The 13,991-nt window shown below is 38.0% G+C and overlaps 1 protein-coding gene across 1 annotated transcript; it reads left to right on the plus strand.

Annotated features, from left to right (window-relative positions):
* The first annotated feature begins 11,482 nt into the window (after positions 1-11,482).
* LOC145102481 (heat shock cognate 70 kDa protein-like) lies at positions 11,483-13,991 on the plus strand. The gene is made up of 2 exons (XM_079039878.1): positions 11,483-11,863; positions 12,152-13,991. Exons 1-2 carry the CDS (start codon positions 11,647-11,649, stop codon positions 13,783-13,785), a joined length of 1,851 nt encoding a protein of 616 aa, XP_078896004.1. The 5' UTR covers positions 11,483-11,646; the 3' UTR covers positions 13,786-13,991.

The raw sequence follows: 13,991 nt of genomic DNA on the forward strand, positions 1-13,991 counted from the left end.
TCTCGGATCTTGAATTTTTCTCATTACCTAATCCATATTCCCGGATCTAAAACTAACCTCTTGATCTGATCCATACTCTCGGATCTAAAACTAACCTCCTGATCTGATCCGTACATCCAGATCTAAAACAAGTTTATCTCTTTATCCTTTTATCTCATGATCCAAGTCATCTTTTATCACATACCAACAATCTTATCTACCCATGTTCTACCCAACATATTTGCAGATACAAAATACATATATAGTTTAACTCATTAAAACCTATATAATTTATCCATCCCACAAACATCTCAAATAAACAACAATATATATACACACATAGCACGTATTTCATAGCAAATACTTAATATTAATGTGTTAGAAGAAAGTAATTATACACTCACATGATCAGAAGATGATCGGACAGCACTACGGCTTGCAATGGTAGTATTCTTTGGTGAAACAAGGATCACTTCACACACCGGGTTACTCACGGGCAGAGCTTCGGCTCGGAAACTCTTTTCTTCTCAGGATCTTCAGACTTTGGGACTTGCTTCGGGTCTCGGGATGATATCGGGGCTTCAGGGGGTAAAGATAGGGCTTAGAGGGTGTATCGAAAGTGGGAGAGAAGGGATGGAGTAACCATAATCGGCTGGCCCTTCAAATCTATTTATAGGCCAAATTTTGCCCTTGCCATGTCGTGGCACCTTTTCCACGTCGTGGGCTTGGTCGTCACTACATGCGTCATCGCAAGTTGCGCTTGGGGGGCTCCAGGAGGCGTCAGAAGACTTGCCACGTCGTGGCACTGCTTGCCACATCGTGGTATCTGACAGTTTTGGGGTTTCGCGCCCCGAACTTCAGAAATTCATAATTGTCGCATACGAACTTCATTTTCAACGTTCTTTATATCGACGCGTAAGTGAGATTATCCTCTGCAACTCTCGTTTATACTCCGTTCGCTAATTTTGATTTATTTTTAATATATTATAAATATATTTCTTATATATTATTTTTAGTACACCGGGACAGGAAAACTCCGTTCGAAATTCATAACTCATTCATCTGAACTCCATTTTCGTCTGTCTTTTTGTAGTTGGACTACTATCGACGAGATCTTCGACTCTCGTTTAGATTGTTTCAGCTAAAAAACCGCTCGATCTCAAATCGAGTATTCAGGTTGCATACGACAAGATCTACGACTTTCGTTTAGATCACTAAGGATAAATATCACTCTAATATAAATTCACTTTTTACGTCATTCAGCGTCGTGTCGGTTCGGTCGCGAAACTTCCGCATGTCATAACTTCTTCGTTATAACTCGGATTTCGGCGTTCTTTATATCTCCAGAATCCTTGTGACGGCCACTAAAACTTAGTTAAGATTATCCACCCTAAATAATCTTCTACCAAAAAGTAATTTTTGACGCTTATCGTCACTAAATTGACTAGCCCGGATCTACAGGCGTTACACTTCAGAATTTTTAAACTTGCTCCGGAATTTTCAAAACTTGTTCCGAAATTTCAATTTGCTTCGGAGCTTTTAAACTTGCTCTGGAATTTTCAAAAGTGCTCCTGAATTCTCAAAAATGCTTCGAAATTTTCAAAATTTGTTCCGAAACATCCTTTTATCTTCCGGCTCATACACTGTCCGGAATAATTCATCCGGCATACCAAGAGATAATAAGGTGAAATGTTTTTCTCAACGGTTACTTTTTAGGAAGATCCTTATCCAATCTTCCTCGATTTGCGTGACACGATTGCATGCCTTCTAAAATGGAAAACAAATTGACGGTTACATTCTCCTTTTTTAGACCAATTGCCTTGCCCTTTCACTTCACTTGTCGAATCTCAATTTCCCAACATTAAATGCGGCCTGATGGATTTCGAACCCTCATCATTACCTTTTTTCAAGCCAACCCATTTTCCCTATCTATAAATACTCTTTCACATTTACCTTTACCTCTTTACGACCTCTCAACTCTCAAACCTCCCAAAAACCTTCACATTTCTTCGTGTTCTTCAAGCTTTCTTCATCTTCATCCATGGAGTCCTCCATGAACCCAGCCGCAACTGCGCCAACACCCAAGAAATCCATAGCCAGAAAGAAATCATCCACAGGATCGAAGGGATCATCATCATCTTCAGATCAAGAACCCTTTCTTAGGGACACTACCCAACTGTTCTCCTTGAACCCCCTTGACTACGACGGATCAATCAGGGTAATGATTGAGTTCCTTGCACATCATCCTCTCTCCATTCCACTTACCAAAATCCCTGATCCTCCACTCCCTCTTTCTCATCTTCACCGTGCATTCAATAGCATCAAACTTGAAGATGATGTTCTGCTAACCTCCCTTATCGATGGTCGCACCATTCCCGTCTACAAAGCAACTTTTCTCAAGGCCATTGGAATTTCACCAAACCCTGATGGTTTCGAAGTGGTGGAACCAACTGCTGAAGAGTTCCATACATTTCTCAACTTCATCAGGTATACTCAAGACTATAGAGAAAAAGATTTCAAGAAAACTGCAGTTTCAGGACTCTAGACCGTCCTTATGCATTTGATCATCCATGGGCAATCGGGAGAGCAAGGCGGCATTGATACCCTTAGCAAAGACTGGCTGAATGTGGTATTCAGCATTTACTCCGGACGTAACAACGATGTGGACCTTCCGGAGGTATTATGGCAAGACTTCTGCAAGTTTTCCATCAAAAGGAAACGAAACGAAATTTCGAGCCCTAGATTTTGGGCCCTGACAATTGAAAGATCTTCAAGGAACTTAAAATCCCCATTCCGGTGAGCACCATTCCTCCGAAGGTCTGTGTATCTTTCAAACTCGTTAAGGCTTATAGAATTCTGGACCAATCATCTTTTGGTCCGTTCAGACGACTTCCGGACAATATGTTGGCCCTCATTCCTTCTGGATCCCCCTTTTTGAAACATCATATTGAGACCTCGGTTGTGTTTGACCCAAAACAGCCTGCCCCCATCTTGGTTGAGCCTACTCCGGAAGAGGCCATTCCCACTAAGTCCGGACCCAAAGTTAAACAACCAGCCAAACGAAAGGCTTCACCCACCAAACCTAAAGCCAAAAAGAAATCCAAAGTCAGTGCCCCCTCTCAACAGGAGGGCACCTATGACATTCCGACTGATTTTGGTCGTCCGCACACCCCTCCTGCCCACTCATATGAGGTACCCCTCAATGTTTCATCATCACAAGCACACACTCACGGGGAGTCTACACATATTCCACCCTTACCCTCCCAAAAGGGTGATGTCGGTGTTGAACAAAGTTCCTTGCAGCCCCCTGGAACACACCCACGTGTCATATTTTATACTCCCATTATCTCTTCCACATGCACACACTCTGGAACCGTTGTTCCGGAACCCAAGCATCCAGAAAGAGGAGCAGTCTCTCCAACTTCCGATGCAACAACTGGTCTGATACCTGGAAGGTGTACAAGATGACCAGGTTCTAATGATCCTTTGTGGAAAGATTATGTGAACAGGGCGACATCAAGATGTCCGGACCTGACTCGTGCTCAAGTTGAATCAACTCTTATCTCCATGAGGAACCAGGCTATCCAAAGCAATATGCCCTATGTCCATCCCTCTAATGATGACGCAATCAAAGAACTCACGACGGAACTAACCCCAATTGACATTCATCAAAGCATCTTCCATACTGATCTGGAAGAAGAAATCTCAGAAGAAGTCATGCTGGAAGGAGAAGCAACAAAAGTTCTGGATGCTCATCTCATGACCTTCATTCACTATCAATCCAAAGCATATGTATCCAAGTCTGCCTTTGACTTCGGATCCTCCTCCACTACCACTCCGGATGACGGCTACTACTCAAATCTTCAAGAAGACGATGATGTAGCCAAATCGGGTCCCTCCTTTAATCCAGATGCTCAACAACCTCCTCCGCAACATTCGGATTCCGATTCCGAATCCTCCACTGGTGACCATGTTGACCCTTTTGCCCTACTGGAGATCTGCAACAATGTCTCAGACACTATGACTGAAGTGTCATCTGTAGAGACATCCGTAACAGAGCTGAATTCAAAACTGGATCAAAAAGTCTCCGGACTTAATTCAAAACTTGATGCCATTCTTCAGTCTCTCTCCCATCAATCTAAACCATCAGTAGCAAAGAGAGAAGCCCAAATTGTCCAGCTGATTTCCATACGGCTGAAGCACACTGTTGAGCAACTTGATTCCAAGTATGATGCTCTTGTCGACAATTATCTCAACACCATCTCCTCTATGCTCAAGGTTCATGACGATCTTGTGTCTGCTACCAACGACCTAATCAAGCAGACTCATGTTCGTCATGAGAAACAAATTTAACGATTAGAGAAGGAGATACGGAAGAAGGATGAGATGAATCCGATCATTCAACAACTCCTCATCAAACTCCTGTGCTCAACTTGGAACATTGTGGATGTTCCGAACAGGAAATTTCATGAGATGATTACAATCCTCAGTAGCACATTCAAGCATCTCTCCGAACAAGCTCCCACTTCTGAAGCATATGACGCTCTTACCCTTCAACTCTCCTTCGGTCTTCATAAGGTGTTCTCCAAACTTGATGTTATCAAGGAAGACTTAACTCTTGCACCGATTACCAGGGTCACCGATGTAAGAGGGGGAGAGGCCCAAGCAGGAAATGGAAGCCAGCCTCCGAATTTACACTCCGGGATGAGGACCTAGATTCCGAAGAAGGAGACATTCAATTTGTCTCCAGAATCCTAGGAATTACTGAAGGAAACGAAGGAGATGAAGATTATGAAATTTACATTCCGGATGAAGCTCCCAAAGGAATTCTTGGTCTTCAAGCTCCAAAGCTGACCGCTCCGAAGGTGCTTTCAGAAGAACAAAAGAGGATCTGGTCCGCTGTCTCCTGGCCATCCTCCCTTCCGGATACTTTTGAAATGGCCGTCAAAATGGCTAAAGCAAAATCTCTCCTTACAGCTCAAGCCTTCCGAGCCACTCCCTCCATGCTGCCTCCTACTCCCATTCCGGAACCAAAAATAGCCCCAATTGATCAAGGCTCTCCTCTTCGTACTCTAGATGAAATGCCAGAAGAACCGCTTCCAACTCCTTCTCCGAAACTCGTCATTGACGAGAACATGAAGATGGTTATTGATGCTCTTCAAAGAGACAAAGGGAAGAAACCAATGATTTCCGAACAACAAGCCATTCACTCCGGACCTCCCCTTAAACAAAAATTTAGATGGTCTGAGGAAGAAATTCAAAAGGCACTGGAGGACAGCATCCTGATTCAATCCTTAAAAGATCATCCCGATCCGATGTGTGGTATCTCTCCTTTGTGTCGAAAAGGCATCCTTCAAGCCAAGGATATCATCCCAACTCTCTACTATGACCTTCCCTCAAATGACACTGATTAACTGGATCTTCCTCTCTCTCCCTTCAGCAAGTTCTACACAAAGTTTGCTCTGCTCCATCTAACCGATGATCACCGAATTTATCATCCGAACAGAACGTGAAAGGCTCAAGACTTTTTATGCCAAGAATGCTCAACCCTTCAAGGAGGTATGGACAAGAAAGAGGATCACCAAAGTTCATGGCTTTGGAAGAAAATTTTTGATAAAATTTGAGCTGAACTGTCCTTTCTTCCGTTTCCATCTCCTTCGGAACAAACCAACTTCCAAGACTGTTACTGATGCTGATTTTCCTTCAATGAATCCGAACGACATCCTTACTCTTGCTGCTTACTTCAGAGAAAATCAAAAGGATAACATCAGTATGGGTGCCTATCACGCAACTCTCAGCTTCCTCAAAGACTATGTTGCTGAATTCTGCCACTATGATTACGAACTTGCTCATCTCTACGGAACCGAACAATTTGTTGGAAAAATCGACTTTGTTCTTCCGGAAGCTGAAATTCTTGCAAATGGTCCGATCGAAGAACCGGTTCTAGGGTTTGTTTACACCACCAGAAGAACAAATAAGAAGGACTTCCTCCGAGTCCTTGACAAACACCTGGTTCCTACTAAAGCTCTGCAGAACTTCATTTTCCGGGCGTCCAAGTCTGATGCTTCGGAACAGGTTAAGGCAAAGTTTGTAAGTCAACTGTCTTGGTATATTGTGGTGCGTGAATGGTTGTTCCGAGCATATACCTTCATCAAGGAAGAAATGAACTAATCTCGATGGATTGCTAACTTCACTTAGGGGAGATTGTTGGAACCTAAAAGTGAACCTCTAGCAATCCTAAGTACGTATATTGAAGGCTGTTGGTTCCGAAGGAAGATGTGATCCGGAACCTTTCCAGAGCTAGAGAAAAGAAGTGAAGTATTTTGAAGAGGAACACATTCCGGACCCGATCCTGAAGTCCAGAATGTATTTTGATCCGGAACAAAACTTCATCTCTGGAACACTACTGTTCTGAAATGAAGTCTTTATGTCTTTTATGCATTTATTACTTTTGTCTTGTATTGTTATGTAACGTTTCATAGGACTTAGTTTAAAGTTGATTTAGGACAATCAGAATGTCAGACTTATATCTTTAGTCCGGTCCTATGCAAACTCTTGGATTAATTCACTGTAACATTCTCTCCTATATATAGGAGCATTCAATACAAGTCAACAACGGATCTTTCTCTTACTTTTGGCATTTACTCTTATCAGATTAAAAACATTCTTCTTCTTGTTCTTCATTAATTGACGCTACCTTGATCATTATCTTCTTGTTCTTAAATAATATCTTGATCATTTGTTGAATTGATTATCTAAGACTTGACTGGTCTTTCCAGTCTCAACTTGAACATCCATTTTTAAGCAGACATTGATCTCAAGCATTCACTCAAGGTTTGAGTTCTCAAACCTTGTCCCTACACATAGATCTTGTTCTCACACTAGTCAATGAACATATAATAAGCGTTAAAAATGACTTTTTTTTTTATAAAAAATTATCTAGAATAAATAATCTTAACCAAAGTAATAGTTAGGGTCGACAATTATAACCTATTTGACGTAATAAAGAATAATTATATGAATATTATGTGTTTCATGATTATTATAATATAATAAAATAGGAAAAATCAGTCGAATCGTCCGTAAATCGTAAAAATAAGTGTACCAAAACATATATATATATATATATATATATATATATATATATATATATATATATATATATATATATTACGTTTAGAAAGTACACGCCTTCCCGATCCCGAAAATATAAATTGCGTAGAAATCTGACTCCGTATGAATTAGATATGATTTTTATAAGATATAAAAGTCAGCCGCGCACAACGAATGTATGATGTAAAAAGTTACAAAGAGAGTGGTTGACTTTTAGCTAATACCACCAAAACGAAAATCGTAGTACTTCTTAAAATAGGAATTTTGAGAAAAATAATGCCAAAAACGGAGTCCGTGTGAGAGAGTTATGATTTTAGCAAAATCAATTAATTTTATAAAAATATGGACGATAAATAAAGTCAAAATTAACCGACAGAGTCTAAACAAAAGTTGTAGATCTCGTCGATAGCTATGCGTGGATATAAAGAACGTTAAAAACGGAGTTCGTATGAACGAGTTATAAATTATAATAGCATATTTACGTATTAAAATAAAATATAAATCATATATACGTATACGTACATATATATATATATATATATATATATATATATATATATAGACACACACACACATATAATTAGAAAGGTATCGACGAGACTGTCGTTATAAGACTAGTGTTGAGTACTTTCAACATTAGTTTAGTACAAATATAGTTAAATCTATTTAATATAGTAGTATAAAGGGTGTTTAATCATTTAAATAACTATAATGTCATTAAGTAAATACACAAGGTAGTTTTTGAAAATTCAATTACTATAAATATGAGCCTTTAGGCTCTCATATTTCTTGCACCATTCTCTTGATTCAAGAGTCTTTATCTTCTTATCCCCCGAGGATTTCAGTCCCTCGTGATTTGACTTCTCTTTCTTTAGTTTTAGTATAGTAAGGTGAGCACTGAAGCGCTGCAAGAATATTTTTCAGAAAGATTCAGCAATGAAATTTTGCCCCTACATAGCCCGATTCCTAGCCAAAACCCCATTGTATGTAAGTTATGCTAACCCTACTTTAAGTACAACATACACTTAAATTTAGTATTGTTGTTATTATGAACTTATAATAAGTATTTGGGCTAGTATTATGACTTATGATGTGTGTGGAATGCAATAGTTTTAATCCTACTTTTTAATATAAATTAGACACAAAAAAAGCATTGTACCTGTCGATTGGTGGTATAGTTTAGCAAGCAGGGTATCGAACACAGAGAACGGAAATTAAGCTAATTACTAATATTATCTAAAAACAAGCAATAAAAGAAAGGGTTTTCTATAGTTTTGCAAGACTAGAAACTTAAATACTTAACTAATACTCAACTAAGCTACTAACAGCTAAGCAAACGAAAATTAACTACATTCAATAATGGAAAAGACTTCTGTTTAGGTTTGAATCATTTATTCATATGGTTGGTTTTATATGCAATGGATTAATTGACATTGGCTACCTATTAGTGTGATTAGGTTCATGTTCGCTATTACTAATCCTTAGAAAATAGACTAATTTAAACAGTGGCCAAGTGATTAAACTAATAGATTTCCTAGTTTATTAATTCAGGTTAAGTAAGACTTGTAGTAGCTAATCAAATTGCTAATTCAGTTAACCTCTTGTTGATGGTTCGTCACACAAGCTCAAACATTAACTTACCTATTTTCTAGTTGACCCTAGTTTCACGTTCGCTATTCCTAGGCATATAACAATGTTTTCACACAAATCATATGAGATTAGCAATTAAGAGATGTTCATGCAACTTAATATGCTGGTTAATTAACAGAAAATAGTTGTAATTAACACATAAGGTTCTTTAACAAGCTTAACAAAACAAAATACCAAATTAAATTAATCCAATCATAAAATCAAACAATATTGATAGAGTCATCTATCCTAAATAGAAGTTATGAGTTTTTAGCTCGTAATTAAAGCATAAAACAACTCAAAAACGAAATCAATTGATGCAAACATAGTTTAAACAAGAGATTAAGTAAAGAGTACACTTGATTTGCCTTGATCTCCCCAAAATCGAATGCTTAGACTCGATCTTCAAGTTCTAGAGCTCCAGCAACAACTTGAATCGCAAATTAACCTTCATGGGTGTTTTAGAGAGAGGTCCCAAATTCATGAATTAAATCCCTTTATATAGTTTCTGAAAACAGGGGCTACTCGTCGAGTCCATAGAACGACTCGACGAGTCCCTCACTTAAAATCCGTATGCGGTTGGGAATCTTATTTGTTCGCGAATCTTTGAACCTACTCGGCGAGTAGGTACCCAACTCGCCGAGTTCTTTAGGGTTTTTTTTTCTTTCTTCTTCTTTCTTCAATTCCCGAGCTTCCAATCACTTTTTCTCCTTCCTTTTGCTTCCGAGCTCATCTTTTAGGTTACAAATACATTTTAAACATATTTAAGTACCTTTTGTTCATAATTTGCAATAAAATAGCCAAAAAGTATTAAGATTTAACACAAAATATATGAATAATTATGCACTTATCAAATATAAGTGTCGTTATAATATCTTTTTAACTACTCCCAGTGCGGGGACTACGGTTTGAAGGGCCATCTGGGTTGTTGGATTTCAGAAGTGCTTTAATGTCAAAATGGTCTTGCCCTCCGGTGTTTCATGTTTGGCCCCTATCTGTACATAGTGGTTGAGAAGTATTGTTTAAACGCTTATATAATAATAATAATAATACTTAGACTAATAATTAGTCACAGTAAATGTTAGATTAAAATCTAGTGGTAATAATATTAGGTTTCGTCGAAGGAAATTATATTGTTAAGAAGCGGGGCATTGTCCAGTTTGGAGTCATCACTTTAACAAGTGAGTGCATAGTCCCTTTCATGAACATGATTTTAATACAAGTATTAAAGTATTAATTATATATTTATGTGTGAAATATTTGATATTGCCTGAAATACGTGTTAAGAGTATATCTGATAATATATGATGATTTAGGATACGGAGTAAACGTAAATTAATTAAGATGAATACTAGGTGGTATCTTATTATGAGTTCGGGTGAGATATACACGGAGGATAGAACTTTAAAATATGTCATTAATCCGAGAGCATGGATTAAACATAGTCATTCGTCCCTAGTCCAAGAGTATGGATTGGGCATAGTCATTTTTCATTGATCTGAGAGTATGGATTAGACATAGTCAGTAATCCCTAGTCTGAAAGTATGGATTGGACATAGTCATTTGTCATTGATCCGAGAGCATGGAGTAGACGTAGTCGTTCTTTCTGATCCGGGAGTATGGATTAGGTAAACCGGTTAATTTAGGATCCGAGAGTATGGATCGTGTCATTGTGAGGATTGACGGGGTGGGGTAGGAATTGCTTATATAAGGTGAAATTGAATATTTTGTAAGTTTTAATATATATATATATATATATATATATATATATATATATATATATATATATATATATATATATAACATTGTGGTATTGAAATCATCATGTACTCACCAAGTTTCCCAACCTGACTCACTTAGTTTATTTGTATCACAGGTGTCGATATGAAGCTACATTACACTGAGAAATTAAAAGAGATGTAGTGTAAATGAACGTAGGGTCTGTTTATGCTTATGTTTTTGTATTAATGATGACATTCCAATGATTTAAAATGAATAAAATACATTTCTTCGGTAATGTTTTGATAATACATTTATCATGTTTTTTGGGAACAAATTCTGCAACATATTTCTTTAAAATGGGTATTCTGATTTTCAAATAAGCATAAATAAAATTTTTAAAATGACCGTGAATTTTGGGATATCACATATTGTTACCTTCGTGACCTATGTGATGCCCTAGAAACATTGCCATCGTCGTCATTAGATTTTTCAAATCTAGAGGTCACCGCCCCTGTGAAGATGAAGAACGATGGTGGCAAGTGGTTTCTTGCGATAATCACAAGTCAAAGAAGATGAAAGATGACGTGGCGGGTGGTTTTTGTGGTTGTGGTAGTTGATTGCAGTTGTGGTTTGAGAGAGAGAGAGAGAGAGAGAGAGAGAGAGAGAGAGAAGTTGTGGATGGGTTAGTATTACGTAAGAAGTAGGGTGATTATTTTCTATTTTAATTTAGAAAATAGTTAAATTAAATAAAAAAAATAGAAAATACAAATACAAAAGGCAAATTCGTTATTTTTAAAAAGTTCAAACAAATTGGACCAAAGTTATAACAAATGAAACCTTTTGAACCAATAGTAATAACTCCAAAAAAATTTGGACCAAAGTCCTAATTTTTGACAAATCATACTTTAAATTATATCAAAAGGTTTTCTAAATAATGAAAAAAAAAAAAAAAAAAAAAAAAAAAAAAAAAAAAAAAAAAACACGCTCTGTTAGCCCTTCCGTCATTTGGGTGCACTTGAGCGATTAAACTTTTGGTTTAAAACTAGAGGAGATAAGGGTCGAGATAGTGGGAGATAAAGATTGACTATGCATCAATACCCTATATCTCTTATCAAACTTTTTGAATTTTAAAACAACACCCTTTATAATGCCTAAGATAAGTTATGAAAAGCGAAAGCAAATTTATTTTGAAATCTGGCTGTAATGGGAAAATCAGGAGACGATGCACCGGCCATCGGCATTGACCTCGGAACAACATACTCATGTGTCGCCGTTTGGAAGAATAATCGCATCGAAATCATTCCTAATGCTCAAGGATATAGAACGACACCGTCTTGTGTTGCTTTCGTTGATGCAGCACGTCTCATTGGTGATGGCGCCAAGAACCAAGCTGCCATCAACCCTGCTAACACCATATTTGGTAAGCTTTTTTTTCTTTTCATAGACTTTATCTAATGTTGGTATTTTATTATGTTTAACCATAGGGAAATTCCATATTTTAAGACTCATTCATCACTCAACAGCGGAATCTGATACATTTAAGTACACTGAAGTCTTAAATCATTGTGCTATATTGGTGTTCTTTCCATATCGTCTGCATGCATATTACTTTCTCTTTAAATAAAAACCAAAAAATCTAGTCCTAGATAGCCAGTTTAGGGAATTAAAATCTGATATCTTTGACTTTTCTATTACTGTGGATATTCAGATGCTAAGAGGTTGATTGGAAGGAGGTTCAGTGATTCCAGAGTGCAGGATGACAAGAAATTGTGGCCTTTTAAGGTGATAGAAGGTCCTTCCGACACACCAAAAATAGTTGTCTCCTACAAAGGTAAAGCCAAAGAATTTTTGGCGGAAGAAATTTCATCGATGGTTCTTGGAAAGATGAAAGAGATTGCTGAGTCATACGTTGGAAAACCAGTAAAAAATGCAGTGATAACAGTCCCGGCGTACTTTAACGATTCACAACGTCAAGCAACAAAGGGTGCTGGCACTATTGCTGGACTCAATGTTATTAGCATGATCAATGAGCCTACATCAGCTGCAATTGCTTATGGTCTAGAAGAGTCTCTCAAAATGAAAGAGAAAGAGAAAAAGAAGAAGAATGTGGTGGTGTTTGATCTGGGTGGTGGCACTTTTGATGTCTCTATATTGACGATGGTAGAAGGGGATGTCGGTACCTTTGAGGTGAAAGCCGTTGCTGGTGATACTCATTTGGGAGGCGAGGATTTTGATAACCGCATGGTGGATCACTGTGTTAAGGAATTCAAAAGAAAATGGAAGAAAGACTTGACACCCAACAAAAAAGCATTGGGGAGACTGAGATGTGCTTGTGAGAAAGCAAAAAGGATTCTCTCAAGCGATACTCTCACTTCAATCGAGCTAGATTGCTTGCATGAGGGGATTGATTTCTCTATGAAATTCAGTCGAGCTAAATTTGAAGACATCAACACGGATTATTTTGATCGGTGCATCAAGACACTGGAGGCATGTTTAAGCGATGCAAAGATCAAGAAATTGGAGGTAAACGAGGTGATTCTTGTTGGTGGGTCAACCAGAATACCAAAGGTCCAATGTATGTTGCAAAAACTTTTCTATCAGAAGGAGCTATACAAGAGCCTAAACCCCGATGAGGCTGTAGCATATGGTGCAGCAGTTATGGCTGCAAAGTTAAGTGGTAACAGTGATAAAAGGTGTCAAGATTTGGTGTTATTAGATGTCACCCCTTTGTCCCTTGGTATAGAGGTAAGAGGCAAAAAATTTAACGTGGTGATCCCAAGGAACACTCCAATACCTACAAAGATATCCAAAATTTATTGTACAACCAAAGACAACCAATCTTGGTGGGAAATCGTGGTGTATCAAGGTGAAAGAGCCAAATCTACGGATAACCACTTGTTGGGGATTTTCAGAATTTCTGGAATACCCCCGGCTCCAAAAGGAGTTGTAAACACAATTGCGTGTTTTGAAATAGATGCCAGCGGTATCCTCACAGTCACAGCGGGGATATTATCAACCGGTAAGATGAATAAACTCATGATTACCAACGAAAACAGAAGACTCTCAAAGGAAAAGATCGAGAAGATGGTAAAAGATGCTGAAGACTACAAACACGAGGACCAAGAATACAAAAAGAAAGTAGATGCATTCAATGCTCTAGAGGATTTCATATACGACATGAAAAATAAGATTAAGAATATGGATTACAGTGAGAGGTTGAAGATGATGAAGGACAAGATTGCTGACGCGACCAAGTGGATCGAGCACCACGAAGATGCATCCATTGATGAGGTTCAGGCAATGAAGGAACATCTAGAGTCCATATGCATGCAAGAATTTTAGTTCTCAAATCATAGTTGTTAATTTAACTGGTATCTTCTAAGGTTGTGGTTTCTTTTCATTAGTTTATGCTAAACAGTGCAACTCATGAATTCTGGAATGCTATTTCGATCTTCTACTCATGCAACCATGCAAGGCATGTGATATTGGTACATTATGGATTATAGAAATTTGCATACTATTTTATAACGGTGGTTGTTGTTTGATTA

Source organism: Lactuca serriola, chromosome 4, assembly GCF_051521515.1.
Source record: "Lactuca serriola cultivar US96UC23 chromosome 4, Lser_US96UC23_V15, whole genome shotgun sequence".
NCBI classification, from domain to species: domain Eukaryota; kingdom Viridiplantae; phylum Streptophyta; class Magnoliopsida; order Asterales; family Asteraceae; genus Lactuca; species Lactuca serriola.

Bases quoted from the DNA above. Each gene is read 5' to 3' on its own strand.
- LOC145102481 (XM_079039878.1), top strand. From the start codon at position 11,647: ATGGGAAAATCAGGAGACGATGCACCGGCCATCGGCATTGACCTCGGA. The intron at 11,864-12,151 runs GTAAGCTTTTTT...GTGGATATTCAG, and splicing joins CCCTGCTAACACCATATTTG to ATGCTAAGAGGTTGATTGGA.